The sequence below is a fragment of the Olea europaea genome, chromosome 18, assembly GCF_002742605.1.
Source record: "Olea europaea var. sylvestris chromosome 18, O_europaea_v1, whole genome shotgun sequence".
Taxonomy (NCBI): Eukaryota; Viridiplantae; Streptophyta; class Magnoliopsida; order Lamiales; family Oleaceae; genus Olea; species Olea europaea.
Window position 1 is genome coordinate 27,574,486 of NC_036254.1, and position 19,048 is coordinate 27,593,533.

General features: G+C 33.2%; 2 protein-coding genes across 7 annotated transcripts; one reads left to right on the plus strand and one right to left on the minus strand.

The window, feature by feature from the left end:
• Positions 1 to 203: 203 nt before the first annotated feature.
• Positions 204 to 2,657, plus strand: LOC111368046 (transcription factor bHLH137-like). Of its 6 annotated transcripts, none has more exons than XM_022989212.1 (7): positions 204 to 375; positions 515 to 580; positions 860 to 928; positions 1,020 to 1,091; positions 1,338 to 1,444; positions 1,544 to 1,639; positions 2,334 to 2,657. In XM_022989212.1, exons 2-6 carry the CDS (start codon positions 542 to 544, stop codon positions 1,578 to 1,580), a joined length of 324 nt encoding a protein of 107 aa, XP_022844980.1. In that variant the 5' UTR covers positions 204 to 375; positions 515 to 541; the 3' UTR covers positions 1,581 to 1,639; positions 2,334 to 2,657. The 6 variants fall into 6 exon arrangements, with proteins under 6 accessions (XP_022844980.1, XP_022844979.1, XP_022844982.1 ...); XM_022989211.1 differs by having other exon boundaries at positions 2,324 to 2,470; XM_022989214.1 differs by lacking the exon at positions 1,338 to 1,444.
• Positions 2,658 to 14,175: 11,518 nt separating this feature from the next.
• On the minus strand, positions 14,176 to 17,742 carry LOC111366952. Its single transcript, XM_022987632.1, has 11 exons — positions 17,620 to 17,742; positions 17,444 to 17,572; positions 17,171 to 17,260; positions 16,804 to 16,958; positions 16,265 to 16,663; positions 16,135 to 16,195; positions 15,821 to 16,022; positions 15,144 to 15,626; positions 14,877 to 15,100; positions 14,352 to 14,464; positions 14,176 to 14,263 (listed from the first exon to the last, which is right to left on the minus strand). Exons 1-11 carry the CDS (start codon positions 17,740 to 17,742, stop codon positions 14,176 to 14,178), a joined length of 2,067 nt encoding a protein of 688 aa, XP_022843400.1.
• Between the last annotated feature and the right edge of the window lie 1,306 nt (positions 17,743 to 19,048).

The window sequence follows — 19,048 nt, forward strand, 5'->3', positions numbered from 1 at the left end:
AAGACAAGTTACATGATATGTGACATTTTTATTAACAAGTGAGTTACCATGTTGTATCACGTTTTAATTAGCATGTTGTGTCATTTTATTAAAATTTTGTTACTTTTTTTGTAATGTTTGTCCCCTCATTTTCTTGAAATTTATATCGCCTTTTTTAGTAATAAACATAACATTTTTAGTAAAAGCGACATCATNGTGTATTAGGATTTAAGGGAAGTGAAGATAAAGAAGCCAAGGAAATGCAAAGGGGTTGAAAAGAAGAAGACAACGAAGAAAGACGATAAAAAAGCTAAAGAGGAAGATGCTCCAGCTGGTTACATTCATGTAAGAGCAAGGAGGGGCCAGGCAACAGATAGTCACAGCCTTGCAGAAAGGGTACTCAAAAAACTGTTCTTCAAGTATTTCTATTAGATTTTATTTTTTATTTTTTACCTTAATTTCCTCAAAAAGAATCCTATTAAATTACCAGAATTTGGAATGTGGATTTTCATAATTTATTTTCAAATTATTTCAGGTGAGGAGAGAAAGAATAAGTGAAAGAATGAAGTTTCTCCAAGCTCTCGTTCCTGGTTGTGACAAGGTGAATATTATAAATCACAAATAATATTACATTTATAAGTGCACAAAAAAAAAAAAAAAAAAAATTTTCCTCGTCAGAGGATGGGGAGTACAATGAAAGAACTAGAGAAACTACAATTCATTTGTTTAGTGTCTTTGTGTTCCTAAATTACATTCAGACTCACTGCTCGAAAGAAATTTTGTCGGAAAGTCGATCCGCATAATTGTCTCTGTATATAAAAATTCTATTCTGTTCAAAGTTCTTCATCCAACAGCTTCATGTGGATTGAGTGATAAACAGGTAAATGGGAAGGCCCTTATGTTGGATGAAATAATCAACTATGTCCAGTCCCTGCAAAATCAAGTCGAGGTATAATATTTTTTTTCTTCAAATTATCTAATTAAACACAATATCAATTTATAAAATTAATATATGTTTTCCTCTCAATGTATATATTCAGTTTCTCTCGATGAAACTCGCTTCGAATAATCCCATGTTCTACGACTTCGGAATGGACTTAGAACCTGATCAGGTACATAAATTTATCTTAGTGAACGATATTTTTATCATTTTAAATAATGGCCCCGTTTGGTAGGGATTTTGAGAATTGATTTTTTAATCGTTAGAAGAAAAGTGGGGTCCATATGTGAGAGAAGAAGTCAAAAATTACGGTTTGAATAGTAAAATAACGGTCAAAAAATCAATTTTTTTGGGCAAAAAATCCCTACCAAACGGGGCCAATATTTCTTTTATTTTTCCTTGCTATATAAACATGCAGAATTTATGCAGCCCCACAGAGACACCAACAAATGACTATCCTCTACTGGACAATTCATCTAATATCCCTTTGTTTCAACATGACCAAATGCCTAATATTTTGTCGCAGTATAGACGAACAAGATTTTAGTTCCTTTTTCTATCTTAATCTAGAGAACATGCGATTGTTTTTTTTTACAAAAATGACGAATTTTATGTCATTTTCAGGAGAATGGACAATTTTTGTGGGAAGTGGATGAACTAGGACAAAAAGCTATTAATCAGACAGAAGTCAGCTATAATTTGCGTTCATAAATTTATCTGGTAAGCAATCAATCACTGTCTAATTAAAGTATGAATAATTCTTAATACAAGTGAAAATCATAAATTAAAAAGATGATTATCTTTTCAAATGATGTTTTGTCCTACTTTACTATGTTTAAGGTATCCCAAAACATCATTAATCAATTGCCTATAGGAAAAGAAAATTGTGTCAAACTTAGTATATTTCACCCATTATATCATATTTTGTCTATTAGAGTTTAACAAATACATGATTAAAAATAAGTAAATTTATTCTTTCTATGTTAAACGTCTCTTTTGAATCTTTAAACATTATTTTAAAACATTGTCTACAATAGGCTATCTCATGCACAAGATTCTTACACACTTTTAAACCTAATAATTTTTATATATAAATGATGACTAACTCTGATATCACATTAAATATCTCGTCAAAAATTATTAAAGAAGGGAGACGTATATTTATTAAATGTTGTCTTCAACACTCTAAACTTTTGTTATAGATGAGGCTGAATTCAACTATCAAACAAGATTCTAAGCTCAAATCTCTATGTTACCTATTTACATAAATTGCACGCGTATCATATTTCTAATGGAAAAAAGAATGAGATTTGCACGTATGAGCATATTGTAGATTAAGGGTTTTCTTTTTCCTTTTAATAATGTAAATTTTTAGATTAAATTGTTTAATCTTAATGTTGTTAGGAATTTGCAGGAGCAAAAAGGGAACAAATTAAGGAAACAAATTAAAGAGGTGATGATATGATTCCTTGGTATAATATGTAATGGAGAACAGGAGATGATGCTGATATGAATAAAGGGCACGAAGCAAAAATCAGTGGATGCTAGAAGACGCAAATTGGACCGACCAAATATGACCAAATCTTTAGCAGATCCTTTTGTTCTTGTCCAAATTTTACTCCATTTCTTGGGAGGACAAATTCCTAGACATTTGCCTTTTCTAGTTAAAATATTAGATACATCAGTAAAAAATATAATGTAAATCTTTTACTACAGTTAATGTATTTTAGTTTGTATATTTTCTTGTCCGTTGCTATTCAATTTATCTTCAATTTGATATTATGCTACGGATTGTTGAGTCTTGAAATAAGTGCATCTAGAGAAATTATGAGAATATATCACAAGCTCTTAAAAAAAAAAAAAAAAAAATTGTGTTGTATGAATATTTGTTTTACAAACTCTCATTCGAGTCAGAACACTCTCATATTCGAGTCCGAAAAAGAGGGATCGACTATTGGTAGAAGTTGAATTAAATACCAAAAAAAAAAAAGAAAGAAAGAAAGAAGGTTATTAATGATATGCGTTACTACAGAAATGAATATGAGGTTTTTTTGTAAGTGAATTTTGAAATCTTGAAAAGATTATGATGGATTAATTATTTTTTAATCGGGATTGTTGGAATACGGAAGCAAAATTACAAAATTAAAAACTTCTTTAATTAATTGTTAATTTTTGAATAAATTTCGATACACAAACTTTCAATATTTTGGATCACGAAATTCCAGCTTTTAACTCGAGTTCGTTCCAATACAAGCCCGAACACGAGCCGAACAAGGCTTGGCTCGTCAAGCTCACGAGCCAACGAGCTCGTGGACTCGTAAAAATGTTTTAAAAAAAAGTAAAAAAATTAATAAAAAAAAATCGAGCTCATGGGCTCGACTCAGCTCGAAGAGCTCGGCCCTTGAGCACGAGCTCGACTCGTACTTAAACGCGATGTCAATTGATTCGACCCATTGTCATTTCTAATTTTAAGGCATGCCATGTGATATGTACGCGTCCCACAATATGTGTTTGTGTGTATAAATGTGATATGTAACACTTGTAACACTGTTTTAAGCCACAAAACTGGAAGATAAGTATCAATTAGTTAATTCTTTCTTTTCTTTGAAAAGGCACATTTAGCATGTTCTGTCCCATCTTCAGTCATTTCAATTTCATCTTTATTTCGTCTTTAATAATTGTTATCTCCCCCAAGAAGTTTTGAGATAATTTCCACATTATTTCAGACTTTTTTCCATATTCTTTAATAATTTTGGGAGTTTGAATTGAGTCAACTTGTGGTTCTTCTCGACAAGCTTAAACTTTCTATGAGATTAACAAAGGATCAGATTTATAAAAGATTTGAATTCAAATTTTGCGGCAACTAAAAAATGTGCCTGCATCAAACTTTTTATTAAAAAATAAATTTTATATGTATGTGGACGTAAAATTTAAATGAAAATATGTATTTCTTCTTAATGGCTTAAACTTGTATATGATATGGTGTGATAATTCAATTTCCCAATAATTAATAATGGGACTTATGATACAGAAGAAATAAAGATGGGTTTTATTTCAGTATTATAACATTTTATTTATATTGTTATTTGGTATTGGGTGTCTTTTATAATTTGTTGAAAGTTTAGGGACTAGGAAGCTATTCAGTTATGTTTGGTGCCTTTTATAATTTTGTCGAAAGTTTAGGGACTAGGAAGCTATTCAGTTATGTTTCTTGATTAGGTTTCCTCTAACATGTTTTGATAAAAGTTTAATAAAATTGTGAGTTATTCTTCAATTTTAGACTCAAAACTGTGGCTTTTTGTGTGAATTAATTTGTTTTTAGTGTATAAATTTTTTAATCATTTTTAGGAATTAATAAAACAATCATACTTAGTGATAGCAACGGGAAAAATTCAAAGAATATGAATTAATAAAACAATCATACTTAGTGATGGCAATAGAGCGAGTTTGGGGCGGGGCGGGGCGGCCTTAGTGATGGCAACGGAACATGTTCGGGGAATAGGAATTAATAAAACAATCATATTTAGTGATGGCAACAAGCGGGGCGGGGGTGATGGCAACAGGGTAGGTTCGGGACAGGGCGCCCCCACCCGTCCCATCCAGTTTGGCCCAAACCTTGCCTTGCCTCGCCTTAGACGGAGCGGTGACGGCAGCTTTTTGTCCAATTTAATTTTTATTTTATTTTTTAATATTTTTTTCAGCACTACGACTACATTTAGCTATTTAATGAAGTTGCATACCGTGAAATACCTGTTCTTAAATTCTTAAGAAGGTAAACGAGAAGGGACCTTTGCTCTTCCTCTTTCTTTAGATTTTTGAAAATTTATTACTTCATCTATATTTCTATGACATGTATTGGTCTGGCAAAATAAATAGCAAAAGTTTACCTTTCAGTTCCATTTCCATAAGCAGGAAGCCACCCGGCAGCTCAATAAATTTAGGATCCATCTTTGAAGCCAACTTAGTTTGAACAAACTGTGGAATAGGGTTAACGGGCACTTAATTGACTCTTTTATGAAAAATTATAGTAGTGAGTATTGATACAACAGCTCAAAAAAATGTGTATTGGATTTCTTCACGGGGCAAATTTTTTTTGCCCCATTCGCGGCGAGGCCCTAGAGGCGCAGAGCCGATTTTTTTGCCATCCCTAATCATACTACATGTACACCATATTTGATATCTTTATTTATATTGTGTCACGTGGCAATACATCATTTGATAGTTAAAAATTTTTTTACCGCCGAACTATTGTTGAACAAATTAAGAAGATATCATCCCCATCCCAAGGGAAAAGTTGTACACGCAGCATTATTCTTAATCTTTATTTATCAACCATTTCACCATATTATTTTTTCTGCAGTATTCATTTTTAACCAAACATTCTTCATTAAAATTATATTACACATAAATAAATAAAAATTCTTTTTTTAACTAAACATTTCAATATCAATCACTATTTCATAATGCACTTTTTGAAATTAAAGGGTAACAAACAGGCCCTTAATATAGACTAATTAAAAGTTAAACATATGGCCCTGTTCTTTCCAAATTTTAATGATTGGAATGGCGTTTTTTAAAAAATGTATGGTTGAAAAAGAATAAAAAAATTTGATTTGCGTGATATATTATTTTATGAAAGATTGTGTGGTTAAAAATAAGAGGAAAAAAAAATAAGAACGAGAATCGGAGCCAATCGGGGTCATAATTTTATTCGATTAAAATAAACAAGACTTCAGTCTACATCAATCTATTTGCTTTTATTTTGATTTGACTTGTTACTTAATTTTGCCTCTAAACCAACATTTCCTTCTTAGTAAAAATAAGTCCCCGTCCAGCTCCATTTTTGTCATAAAAATTTATTTTTGAATAGTATATTGATGTGAAATGTATTGTTAAAAAATATGAAAAAATTTTAAATTTACGTATAATATTATTTTATTAAAAAATATATAATTAAAATAATATCAAAACACTATTTAAGAATACATTTTTTTCTAACGAATTACCTAATTAGGCTCGAACAAGGCTAAGTATTTAAAATTGATCACTAGAGAGAAAAATGACAAATGAAGGAGAGGTGATGAGCCCACAAATTTAATATAATTAGTTCATATTCGTGACAACTGAATCCAATTGGCTTAAAAGTGTATATATAAGTCAAAGACATCTGTCATTTTAATCCTATTATATCATGCAATCTTTTTAATAATTTTTTCTCACTGTTTTAGAAGAAACGTGGTGCTGCCTACTAATTACATGATTGCGATCTTCAACAACTTGGCATTTTTAATATACTATGCAAGTCACCAATTTATCAAATTTGTATTCATTGGATCCATTTTCTTAGTTAGTGATGACAACGAGACGAATTCGTGATCGATTTTTTTTTTTTTTGCCCCATTTGGGACAGGACGGAGTTTTTTAGCCGTCCCTATTATTAGTAAGATAACTGTGAATAGATTATATATTATACTAGCTCGGATCAAGTTCGATGACATTCCCATGTTAGGCCTTCATTCATAAACTTATTTTTAACCACATATTTTATGAGATTTACAATTTTTGTCAATTTCTCAACCACAATTATATCAATTTTTATCAAAAATTACTAAAAATTGATTTTTAGATAAACCAAACACAGAATTAAGTATTTGTATCAAATTGAACGATACTAATCATAGGAGTTGAACATTTTCATAAACCATATACCAAAAATTAGAGTAGCCATTTTTCAGTAACAAAGTTCACGATATAGTGAAGTACGAACAATCACATTGGAGAAGTTTATGCAAAAAGTTGATCCAAGATATGTTCAAATGAATGTACTTTTCGACTGTTCTCTTGTGGCATATCATACAATTTTATATGGTGGATGAAGGCAGATAGGATAAATATAGCTGATTATTACTTGCATTTTTTTTCGTTTATCATATTCATTTTTGTATAGTTCTGCGTATAAAACACGTTCTATTTATTAATGGAAGGGGAATGATTAAAATATAGCTAATAAATTTTATTACATGAATTTTTTTTCGTTTATCATATTCACTTTTGTCCAGTTCACTATGCAAAACACATTCTCTTTATTAAAGAAGTGGAAATGATTAAATTCTATTATGGTGTATAATTTCTTTTTATTAAGGTGGTGTTACTAGTCAAACAGAATGGCCACGTGGATCCCCTCATATTTACGCGTGGCAATCATCCAAACTATTCAAGAGCTAGTCGCGATTAAATGCCAAGGTCGTTAAATTAAGATCAGCTGAGGTGGTCCTACCCCTGCTCATCTTTTATTGTTGAACTTCCTGGAGCATCTGAGGCCCTTGGCAGGTTTAATTGGGACGTTTCCAGAATTGATTGATGTGACGTGCTTATTTATTAAGTGTTAGAGAAGTCAACCTAAATTTGTAAAGTGGCCGACCCTTTATTAAGAATCTGTCAATGTAATTAATATGAAGTAGAATTGACATGACATCAAGGATCTCGAATCAAGCCACGTGGCTCGAATCTAACGAAGGCCACGATGGCCTAACCACTATAAATAGACAATCATTGTATCATTTAAAGAGATGAATTTATGAATAGAAAAGAGAATATAATATATTGTCTCTATCTTCTTCTTCTTTCACAAACGTATTTACATTAGAAATATTGTAAAAAACAGGCCCACATGTATACTGTTTTCTAACAACACCTGTTGGCCATTTTCGGAGAGCAACAGGTAGCATATTTTTGTCACTGGTCGTCTTTGTTTTTGTCAAAAACTTCATTAAACTAAAGACTTGGATAATTCGAATTGAAAATTAAATGTTGGGTTGTTGGCAAGTTGTGACATAAATGGTTGTTGAATGTTGGGTATTATTAAGTTGCATTAGGCACAGAATTAGTACTTTGTATACTTATGTCACATCTTATATAACAAATTGAATATTATGAAATGCTTAGTTTGATCAAGTTGGTGTCGGCTAATGACTATGATATTCTAATAAGAGGAATTGACCAAAATTATTGATTGATTAATTAATTAATATAAATTGAAATATAGAAAAGTTTCCTTTTTGTGTGTGTATAAAATAAAATAAAATTTTAATTGAGCCGGTAGAATTTCCATTTTATTATGGAAAATGTTCTTTATTATAAATTTACAATTAGTAAAATTTTAAGCCTCTAAAGCTCGAACTTTGTTTAAATCCATCTATTCAAGGGAGGATTTGGGTGTATTCATATCGGTTTATTGAAAAATAATTCTTCAACACACGAACACAGATAGATGAAAAATGAAACCTCATTTGCAATCGAACAAAGGTGGTAGGCCCTAAGTTGAATAACGATAACCACGAAAATCGATAATTGTTGTTTAAGAGGGATCGAGATGATATGATACTTCATTGAAATATAATTCAAGATCCATTTGTAAAAAGTTGGGTTTCATCCTAGAGTGTTAAGTGACCTGTTAAGTAGATATATGCCCATTTTCCTAGCTACAAACCTCTTTTCTCCTTGGATTTTCGTTTCCATCTTATTTTCCTACACTTTCTTGCAACTAAAATTAGCTCAAAGAGTTGAAATATTAGAAGTCTTGAAATTCATCTTAGTTTTTTGATCGTGTTCAATTTTCTGTTACTATGGTGTATTGTCCCTTCTACTACCAACTTTTTTCTCTAAGATCAACTATCTAGATAGATCGCATTACTTTTAGTCTCTATTTGATGTAGTTAAAAATCAAAAATTTAAGTAGATTTTGACTTATGAATTCCATAAAATATATGATTAAAATTAATTTAAACGTTTAAAAAAAAATTTAAGTCACACCAAACCAAACGGAGCTTAGTGGTAACCTACAAGATAAGCTTGTCCAACGTTACACAATTATATGGCATTGGGTTTCTTCAAATTTTAGCAAACAAATCAGGTTGAGAACATTGCCACGTATCCACTTTATGATTATTTTTTACACTTAAATATCCTACAAAGTGTTGCAAACTTAAACCCTAAGTTCACACGTCTTTACCTAGAAACCATAAAGGGAAGTCATTATATATCCTCGACGCTTCTTCCCTTCACTTTTATGTTAACCCTAAAATGATGAGTCCATGATCATAAAAACACATGACCCATCAAAATCTCAATGGGACATGATATCCGTCATCTTTATATTCATTGGTCAACGTGTAGATACATACATGGCAATGGCAAGTTCTTTTCTAATGCCTTTCCACCCTCATTGATTCGCATGATGCATCGTCGTCTTGTATCATTAGTCAGACATTAGTTATATCTTATTGAGTTTTTGAGTACGGAGTACATATTAGATAGATTTACGAATCATTATCGTGCGTTTTTCTTTTTGTCGTGATTGATAAGGCGCGTTGTTGTGCTGTATCATTAATTAATATAGATATTTTAACTCAACATTACCTAACTGTTTATGCCTTAGTGAGTTATAACGATGACAAACTCGATAAAGTTTGTGAACTTTGACGGTGAATTATTTTGTGTTCGTCATTTTGCCACTTTGAAGAAAAGTTCTTATCCACTTTCTTTGTTATGGAGAAGAAAAGAATATTTCTCATCCATTCTAATGTATTTTGTTGGATAACTTCATCTCCCTGTTTAGTTTCAGTTTACTTCCGTTGTAATCCATGCAAACAAACGGAATGCCGACAAAACAAAATTTTCCTTTGACCCCAAAGAGAAATCTCCTTTTTCTAAAAGGAAAATAAACCAACTCCCAAAAAAGTTTTTTTTTTTAATTTTTTTTATATTTTTCTCTCTCACATATTAATCGGAATAAAATGGAAAATATATTATTATACATAAAAAGAAGAATAGCTTTATTTGTACACTCATTCGTAGTCTATGCGATGGTGTAGTTGTCACATTCTTCAATATATTAAAATGAATTGCAGCTTTATAGGAAGATGTGATGGCAAACAAGCTTATAAATAGCATTAGTCAGAAAAGAAAATCAACAAATTTAGGATACACAAAATAGATTAACATAAGAAACGTAATACAAGATAACATAATCAATTATTTCGAAAGTTTTGGATACATTCACGAAGATTGTGCCGAAGCTATAAACTTTTCGTGTTTGAGTAAGATAGGTTCACAAAATCTTATTAAAGTAGTGAGTACGAAAACAATCAGAATTAGAGAGACATACACATAACGTACAAACACAAATAAATCCTTGATTATCCAGAATCAATCGTAAGACTCAGCACTATTTGTTTGGACCTTATTCCAAAAATTATGTATGAGATAGACCTACCATCGTGTTCGAAAGGGTTGTTTGAGACAATTTCTCTGCTAAAAGACAAGGGAGAGTTCAGTTACGAAACACAGCATTAATTGAATGGAATCTTCACTATTTTTATCGACTCTCTTTTGATCTTTCAATCAGTATCAATAGTCAAGGATAAGGATATGGACAATTCTACATTATGAATCCCATGCAGAGAACGGTTAATGTGGACCCGGTCCACGGCCCACTGTTGGTTGTTACCGACTACAGTTACGGCGGGTGGGACCAGAGTTCCATTTAATTTAGAGAATGAAGACTTAGTCCTCATGGCATGGTCACCATGGTGTATTTGCCATTGAATTGCCTTATCTGCTTTAATATCCACAGATAGAGAGAGAGAGATGGGCATAGCTGACATTAATATTTACAGTTCTGCTATAAGAACATATTCAATAACAGATTTTTATACTCAAATATGCTTGGCAGTTAAACAAAAGAATGCCAATAAAATACTGCTAAATTAATCTATCAAAACATGGTGAGCCTGTTTAAGTAGTATTATTCTAATATTTAAGAGCTGTTAGACGCAGCCCAGGCATGGGTAATGGGTTGTCCCAATATGGACTAGGCTATTGATCCCACTTGTTTGTAACTATACTTGTAGATATATTTATTGAGATTTGAAGTTTCATTTTAAAATATCATATTTAGTTGATTTCGAATGTTAAGCCCTTGTTTGGAGGGCATTTTTTGAAAGAAGAAAATGAATTTTTGGGCCGTTTGTTGGTCACCTGGGCCCCACATGAGAGTGTAATGGTCAATTGTTGCGACTGACAATAGGTGGTAACGATATAGAAATGAATTTTTTGGCCCAAAAAATGCCCTCCTAATAGGATCTAAATCGTATTATATTCCCATCAAGATTTTGGTTCGTTTCTGAACACTAATTCTAAAATCGAACTGCTTGTTTGAGCTTCAAACAAATCAAATTAATCATTTGAGCTTTGCAAGCCTCGGAACCACATGGTGTCCTGAAGTTCCACATAGACTTCTGAGCATTGTTTTCATCTTTAGTCAACATGCAATGCCTATAAACATACGTTAAGGGAATTTTCCATCATGTATCGAATGGATAAAAAGATCTTACCATCCAAGTGCTGGAATTAATAAGATGGTGACAATATTTTATAATGATAGGGAGTAGCATTATTGATTATAGTCAGATCCTGCGAATGCTTCACCCATCTCTACGTTCTGCTACACTACAGATTAATATGATGAGCTTCTTCAGATAATACCAGTCTGTGGGCGAGAAATCGCTTCATGTTACGTGCCAAATTAATGTCAGTACATGATAGAAAATACAACTTCATCCTCCAAGGGCCCATTTGACAAGACTTCTTAAGAGCTAAAAACTACTTCTGATATTAAAAGTCACTTTTAAACATGTTTGGATAATTTTTTCTAGAAGTTTTTCATCTTCAAGAAATTCTTCTAAAAAAATTAATAATAATAATAATTCCCACCACCACCATCCCCATCCAGCTTAATGCAGTAGTCAAATTTATACAGTGACTGCAAGTACACAATGCCACTATTTAGAAGTGTGCAGTGGTGCAAGTGTTGAATGCAAAACAGATGAAAGAGGAATGCTACCATCAAAAGCAACATATAATATCTCAATAAATAAAAGCACAAGCTTTTAATTTCACGATTCAATGATAACACGTTCGATCATGTGGCTTAAACACAATTTGAAAATAATACAAGGGAAGGAAGAAATAATCTGCTGCTACAATTTGGGAAAATCAAAAGGAATGTTTGACGAGCTAGTGTGGTCTTCAATGAAAAAGAATAGGATAGCCTACGCTATTGTACAAATACATTCGGTCCTTATTTTCAAGGCCTACTAAAATCACACATGGGATATTGAAATGGACAACGACAATTGCAACGGGGCTGGGCTGGGCTGGGCTGTAGCCCCCCCTCCCTCAGGCCCAAAAAATTTTTTTTAAGGTATTTTTAATTTTTTTTGGTAAAAAATCAGTTTTTTATGTGTAAATTTTTTTTTTTTACGCGTAGTAGCCCGGTTCAAAATTTGGTAGCTCGGTCTTGGATCCGTCCCTGGATTAATATGATGAGCTTCTTCAGATAATACCAGTCTGTGGGCGAGAAATTGCTTCATGTTACGTTCCAAATTAATGTCAGTACATGATAGAAAATACAACTTCATCCTCCAAGGGCTCATTTGACAAGACTTTTTAAGAGCTAGAAACTACTTCTGATATTAAAAGTCACTTTTAAACATGTTTGGATAATTTTTTCTAGAAGTTTTTCATCTTCAAGAAATTCTTCTAAAAAAAATAATAATAATAATAATTCCCACCACCACCATCCCCATCCAGCTTAATGCAGTAGTCAAATTTATACAGTGACTGCAAGTACACAATGCCACTATTTAGAAGTGTGCAGTGGTGCAAGTGTTGAATGCAAAACAGATGAAAGAGGAATGCTACCATCAAAAGCAACATATAATATCTCAATAAATAAAAGCACAAGCTTTTAAGTTTCACTATTCAATGATAACACGTTCAATCATGTGGCTTAAACACACAATTTTAAAATAATACAAGGGAAGGAAGAAATAATCTGCTGCTACAATTTGGGAAAATCAAAAGGAATGTTTGACAAGCTAGTGTGGTCTTCAATGAAAAAGAATAGGATAGCCTACGCTATTGTACAAATACATTCGGTCCTTATTTTCAAGGCCTACTAAAATCACACATGGGATATTGAAATGGACAACGACAATTGCAATGCTGTAGCTAAAATAAGATTAATGGTGAAGGAGACGTAAGGATATGTGCATCAGCATCACCTGCAAAGCCGCCCATCCCTCCTTCGTCCTCAGTTTTCCAGTATGTGCTGCATTTACGCAATGCATCAATGGAAATATTCTCAGTCAAATTTTTGAAAGTGATCAAAGTTCACTAGTTCCCGGGACCATCAAAGATGAGGCTTTTTGAAAAACATTTGACAATTGCCCGTAATAATATGGGCTTTTTGAAATAACTTCAGAGCATGTTTTGACCAAGCATACGAAACAGTAAAAGTTAATTTTAAATACCTTTATGTTTTCATAAATGTCTTAGCTTATAGTCTTAGAAAACTTACTTTTTTCTTCATTTAAGTAAAAGAAGTTATTTTTGAAGTAAACTCTTACCTCACAGTAAAGACAAATAACTTTTTTCTAACTTTGAGCCATAAAAAAATTATTTATTTTAATGCTTGCTGATCATAAGTAAACTTTTTAGGCTTTCCAAACATGCCCTTAATGGTCTATAACTCCGGTGGAGTCTGGACCTCCTATTTCTATTAGATAAAATTTACTGCAACGTATGAAGAACTTCAAATTTGTACCTTCCTATAGAATCTTGCGTGAGGATTGTCCGTCAAAATGACAGGAAGTCAACATCCCAATTTCTTTGATTTCATATACAGTATTAGAATATTCACTCAATTTGTCCTAAGGATACAAGTTTATGGAATGAAAAATTAATGTCTGAGGAAAAGCAATGGGACTACAATTAGTTAAACTGGAGGAAAAGGTCGACTTAAAATCACAGAGCAAGCAGTAATTGAAGAGGAAGTGGGGTCTGAAAGGAAGATCCATGTAGTCAAACCCCAAATAAGTACTGGATAAGGAAACTTAGATGAGATAGGGATTTTAACTATGAACATTTTCTTAATCAGATCACATGCAATACTGAGTTGATCATGAGATGTTAGCCATATTTCTAATTGCATCCGCATTACAAGTATTTTGTGATGAAGCCACAAAACGATCATGAACCTGTTTGAACTGTCGCAGAGTCCCTCAAGTATAGAACGAACTTTCTTCTCAACTTTCATGGAAGGTGACAATACTACAGACTGAGTTAAATTAAATGATCTTTCAGCACACCGGTGATCTAGAAAAACTAGGTCAGCTGAAAACGTTATAAATCAACTACCAAAAATGATGGTGGCAGACCATATCGCAAAATGCTTTCAGTGAACACACGTACAGCACAGAACTGCATCCAGGAGCTAAAAACCTGTAGGATAGGCAACACAATTTTAAATTTGTACCATTATCCATGTAAATTCCAGAGAGTGTAACAAGATAGAACAAGGGGGGCAAACTTTATCTTTAAGATAATTATGTCCAATGTAGACGAATCACTTATTAGTGAAAGCAGAGCAGAGCCCATTTGCTGCCCAATTAATGTTTGACTTCTAAACAAATCCGGCATTAGCTGAAGAGGTATCATTCCTTCTGTGTATTAGTAAGCAGCTAATTTACCTCAATAAATCTCCTTCTTGTCTTTCCTTTCTTATAAATAGAGATTTAACAATTATGTAAAAGGAAGCCCTAACTATTCAAAGGAAAATTAATCTAAAAAGGGAAACTAATTATACAAAGAAACCTTTCAATTTATTGTAAATCACACGCCTCTAATACCCCCCCACCCCCAAATTGATGGTGAGTCCACAAGCATCAATTTGCTGACAAGAAAATTATGACGAATATGGGTCGGAGATTTTGTGAAGATGTCCGCGACCTGTTGACTAGTGGAAAACATGTGGTAGATCGATGACTTTGGAGTTATAGGCATCCCAGATGTAATGGCAATCTACTTCCATATGTTTGATGTGTTCATGTTATACCAGATTAGCCGCAATTTGAATAGCACTAGTATTGTCACCATGCAAAGGAGTGGGTTGCGATTGGGAAACACCAAGTTCTACAAGAAGACCTCGCAACCACACAACCTCAGAATAAGCAGCGAACATGAAGTGATATTCAGTCTCAGTGAAGGACTTAGAAACACAATTTTGTTTCTTAAATTTCCAAGAAATGGGAGCATCACCCAAAAAAAACACACCACCCACTAGTAGTTCGACGAGAATCAGGACAACCAGTCTAGTTAGCACCACTATAAGCTGTGAGCTCAAAAGGCGTTCCTTGAGGGTAGAATAGACCACGATGAGAAGTCCCAATAAGATAACGAATAATGCAACGAACAGCTACCAAATGTCGACGACAAGGAACATCTATAAATTTGCGAAAAATATGCACTACAAATGAAATATCTGGACTTGTAATAGTAAGATAGATGAGACTTGCCAAGTTTCGATATAGAGTAGGATCTAGAAGAATATCACCCTCTTCTTTTCGATATTTAACATTAAGATCTAACGGAGTATCAACGCAGGAGGCATCAGATAACTCGGCAAACATAATCAAGTCTTGAATATATTTATGTTGATTCAAGAAAATATCATGTGGTGCAGTATGAACCTCTAAGCCCAAGAAATAATTGAGATGACCAAGCTCTTTTCTATGAAAAATCGAGTAAAGATGTTGTTGAAACTTTTGAATAAAAGTATGATCAGATCCAGAGATAATAATGTCGTCTACATATACAAACAAAAAAATAATACCAACAGTACTCTTATGAAGAAACAGAGATGTATCAAATTGACTCCGAGTAAATGAGAAATCCAAGAGAGTGTGGCGAAACTTGTCAAACCTTGCTCGAGGTGCCTATTTATGACCATACAAAGAGCGCTTTAGCTTATAAACGAGTCAGCGGAGGGAAGAGGTGTACCAAATAGAAGCTTTATATAAATGTCCTCCTTGAGGTCCCCATGTAAGAACGCATTCTTTACATCCATTTGATGTGGAGAACAAGACCTGGAAGCGGCAAGTGATAACAAGAGGCGAGCGGTGGTTATCTTCACTATTGGAGCAAATGGCTCATCGTAATCAATTCCATTCTCTTGACGATTTCCCAAAGCAACTAACCATGCCTTATAATGTTTAAGAGAACCATCAGAATGAAGTTTGACTGAATATACCCATTTACTCCCAATGGGCTTTACATTTGGGGCGACATGGCACAACCTACCAAGCTTCATTTGCCTGAAGAGCCTCAAGTTCTGCATTCATTGCCTGTTGCAAATACTCTTGTTCTATAGCCTGTCTATAGGAAGAGTGAATTAAAAAAGAGTTAAGGGTAGTAGACATAGAGCTATGGGAAGTGAAACCATACCTATTTGGAGGTCGAGAATCATGAAAAGTGTGACGAAGAGTGACAGGAGGAGGAACATCATCTGGTGAAGAATCTGATGTAGCAAGCGGAAGGTTACGGGGCTCTGGAGGGACAGTAGTTTGAGAAGAAAGCTCGACAGTAGTGACCGATGTAACATGCCTGCGAGTGTAAACTAGACCCGGCTTGTACCAAGATGAGCCTGTAAGAAAATTAGGCAAGATAGAGAACATAGGAGGGAAAATAACAACATCAGAAGTGAAGAAAGATTGTTTTTCAAAGAATACAACATTATGAGATATCCTAATACAATATGTCATGGGATCATAACAAACATGCCCCTTTTGAGTCCCACCATATTCCAAAAAAACATACTTAACAGATTGAGGTGTGAGTTTTGTCCTTTCATGTGATGGTAAATGGATAAAACAAACACAGCCAAAGGGACGAAGATGAAAATATGTGAGATGATGGCCAAAGAGTTTATAAAACAAAGAAGTATTACCAAGTGTGGAAAATGGTAATCGATATATGAGGTGAACAGAAGTAGACAAGACTTCACACCAAAAAGAGAAAGAACAAAAGATTCAATTAGAAGAACTCTAACCATGTCAAGAAGATGATGATCATTGCGTTCTGCCACCCCATTTTGTTGAGGAGTAGAAGGACAAGATCGTTGAGAAATAATACCTTTGTTCTATAAGAGAGATTGAAACACATTAGACATATTAAACCTCACGAATCAGATCATAGGATTTTGATTGAAGAGGAAAATTGATTGTTGATGAGGGCAAAGAAAGCTTGAAATATCGAGAAAATCTCACTTTTCGCACGAAGAAAATAAATCCATGTAAAGCGATTATAATCATCAATAAAAGTAACAAAGTATTTAAAATGGGAATGAGACACCATAGGTGCAATACCCCATATATCACTATGAACAATATCAAAAATTTGTGGGGTGTGAGAACCATGAGAAGGGAACATTAAAATTTTACTCTTAACAAGTTTACATGAGACACAATCAAGTGAAATAGACGAAATTGTAACAGGAGTTTTATTACCAAGCAAGGGCTAGGGCTTATTCCTTGAATTAGAGACGTTTATGCTTCAAACATTTAACTATTGCCCTTAGCCTTTTGAGTCATTACTTAAGTTTATGACCTAAAAATCAGCTGAAACTTGACGAACTATAACAAGAAAATAGAAAATACAACCCTGCTCCCTATCCCGATTTGTGGACAGGGGCGACATGTCCCCTTGCCGGCTCCCCTTCAATAGGGGGCGCCACGTGGTGCCCTTGTCTCTGACCTGTCCCCAAGCCGGGACAGGGGGCTTTATTCATAGAAATAACCAACCTTCAATAAATCATCACTCAATGCCAACAACGTAGATTTGGAATGTTGAACTGCAAAATTCAATTCAACAAAACTACTATTTGTGATCTCCAAAGAATCAAATTTTGCCACAAAATATAACATGAATTAATAATATCTTGAACTACTCTTCTCTACAAGTTCCAATAGCAAATCAAAGCAGTCAAAAACTTATTCCAAAACCTTAACCAAGCTACTTTAGTCCACAAGATTGAGTTTTTAAGATGGAATTCGAGAATTTAGATTTACTAAATGCATAATTAACACATAAATGTAATAATTACTCTATAGAGAGGGGGTATCGAAGGCGGATTTGCAAAAAAGATTCTTGGAGGCGGCTCCAGAGGGAGGAGGTTTGGCCGACGGGGAGTGATACCGCCCAATAAGGAGTCGCCATTACGGATTTTCCGATTGACTGATAAATCAAAAATGTAAAGCTGAAAGATTGTTACTATGTGGGTCCTACACTTGAATCAAATCCGATGTATTTTATAGTTAAACAAAAATTGTATTGAATAAATTTTTGATAAATGCTGATTTAGCATTATTTAATATTAAATATTTTAGTTTAATAATATATTAAACATTATCTCAATAAAAAATTGAAAATTAAATATTATTTCATTAAAAAAGATGGAAGTTGAGCCTGAGCCAGCAATCCCTGAACAGTGTATGATCTCCTCCTTCTATTCTATGCTCCGTGTCCGTGAAACTTTCTTTAAACACAGAATTGCTCCCAGTCTTTACACAAAAGATTTGGCACTACCATGAGAAAAATTGTATCTTCAAGTGTGATTTTGCTTTTATGTCAAGAAATTAAATTCTCTCTTTTCACGCCAACTCAAATTAGGATAGCAGGTTGAGCGAATCTTTTATAATATTCAAATATTTAATTTTTTAACCCTATTAATAACTAACAGTTTTATCGAATATAAAATTACTTTTAGAATATAATTTAACATAACAAAGTTAAGATTTGGATCTCGATGCTATACAAAAATGCATCACAATCATGAATTCTATTTATTTTATTCTTTCACCGTATAAACTCTGCTATTTTTTTCAAAGATGAAAAACCAACTTGTTACAGAAACAATAGATTGGTAGCCTATGATGCAATTTTCTCTTCTTTTTTCCAATTTTTCTTCCCTTTTTTTTATTTTTTTATTTTTTTTTTTAAATAGAAACAAGAGAGAGGCCAACCCTGCTTGAAAATTCTAACCTTATTCATACACGAGAGGAACAATATTTACATCACGAAAGCATAGCAAATTTTACCAATTTGTAATAAAGTTACAAATTTCTGTACTCGGTAAATAAACACAAAAAATTTATAGGTCACACCAAGTTCCTAAACTTGCTGATAAAAAACAAAGTTTCTCCTCCTCACTCCATTTTTACTCTGCCATCC

What these genes read in the sequence shown, in the direction of transcription:
- LOC111368046 (XM_022989212.1), top strand. Translation starts at nt 542, where the DNA reads ATGAAGTTTCTCCAAGCTCTCGTTCCTGGTTGTGACAAG. An exon ending in TCGTTCCTGGTTGTGACAAG is followed by an intron (nt 581 to 859) that starts GTGAATATTATA and finishes AGTGATAAACAG; the next exon opens with GTAAATGGGAAGGCCCTTAT. An exon ending in ATGCCTAATATTTTGTCGCA is followed by an intron (nt 1,445 to 1,543) that starts GTATAGACGAAC and finishes TGTCATTTTCAG; the next exon opens with GAGAATGGACAATTTTTGTG.
- LOC111366952 (XM_022987632.1), bottom strand. Translation starts at nt 17,742, where the DNA reads ATGTTATATTTTGTGGCAAAATTTGATTCTTTGGAGATCACAAATAGT. An exon ending in TTCTTGTTATAGTTCGTCAA is followed by an intron (nt 17,261 to 17,443) that starts GTTTCAGCTGAT and finishes AAACTTGTTAAG; the next exon opens with AGTAAAATTTTAATGTTCCC. An exon ending in ATAATTATCTTAAAGATAAA is followed by an intron (nt 14,264 to 14,351) that starts GTTTGCCCCCCT and finishes CCTATCCTACAG; the next exon opens with GTTTTTAGCTCCTGGATGCA.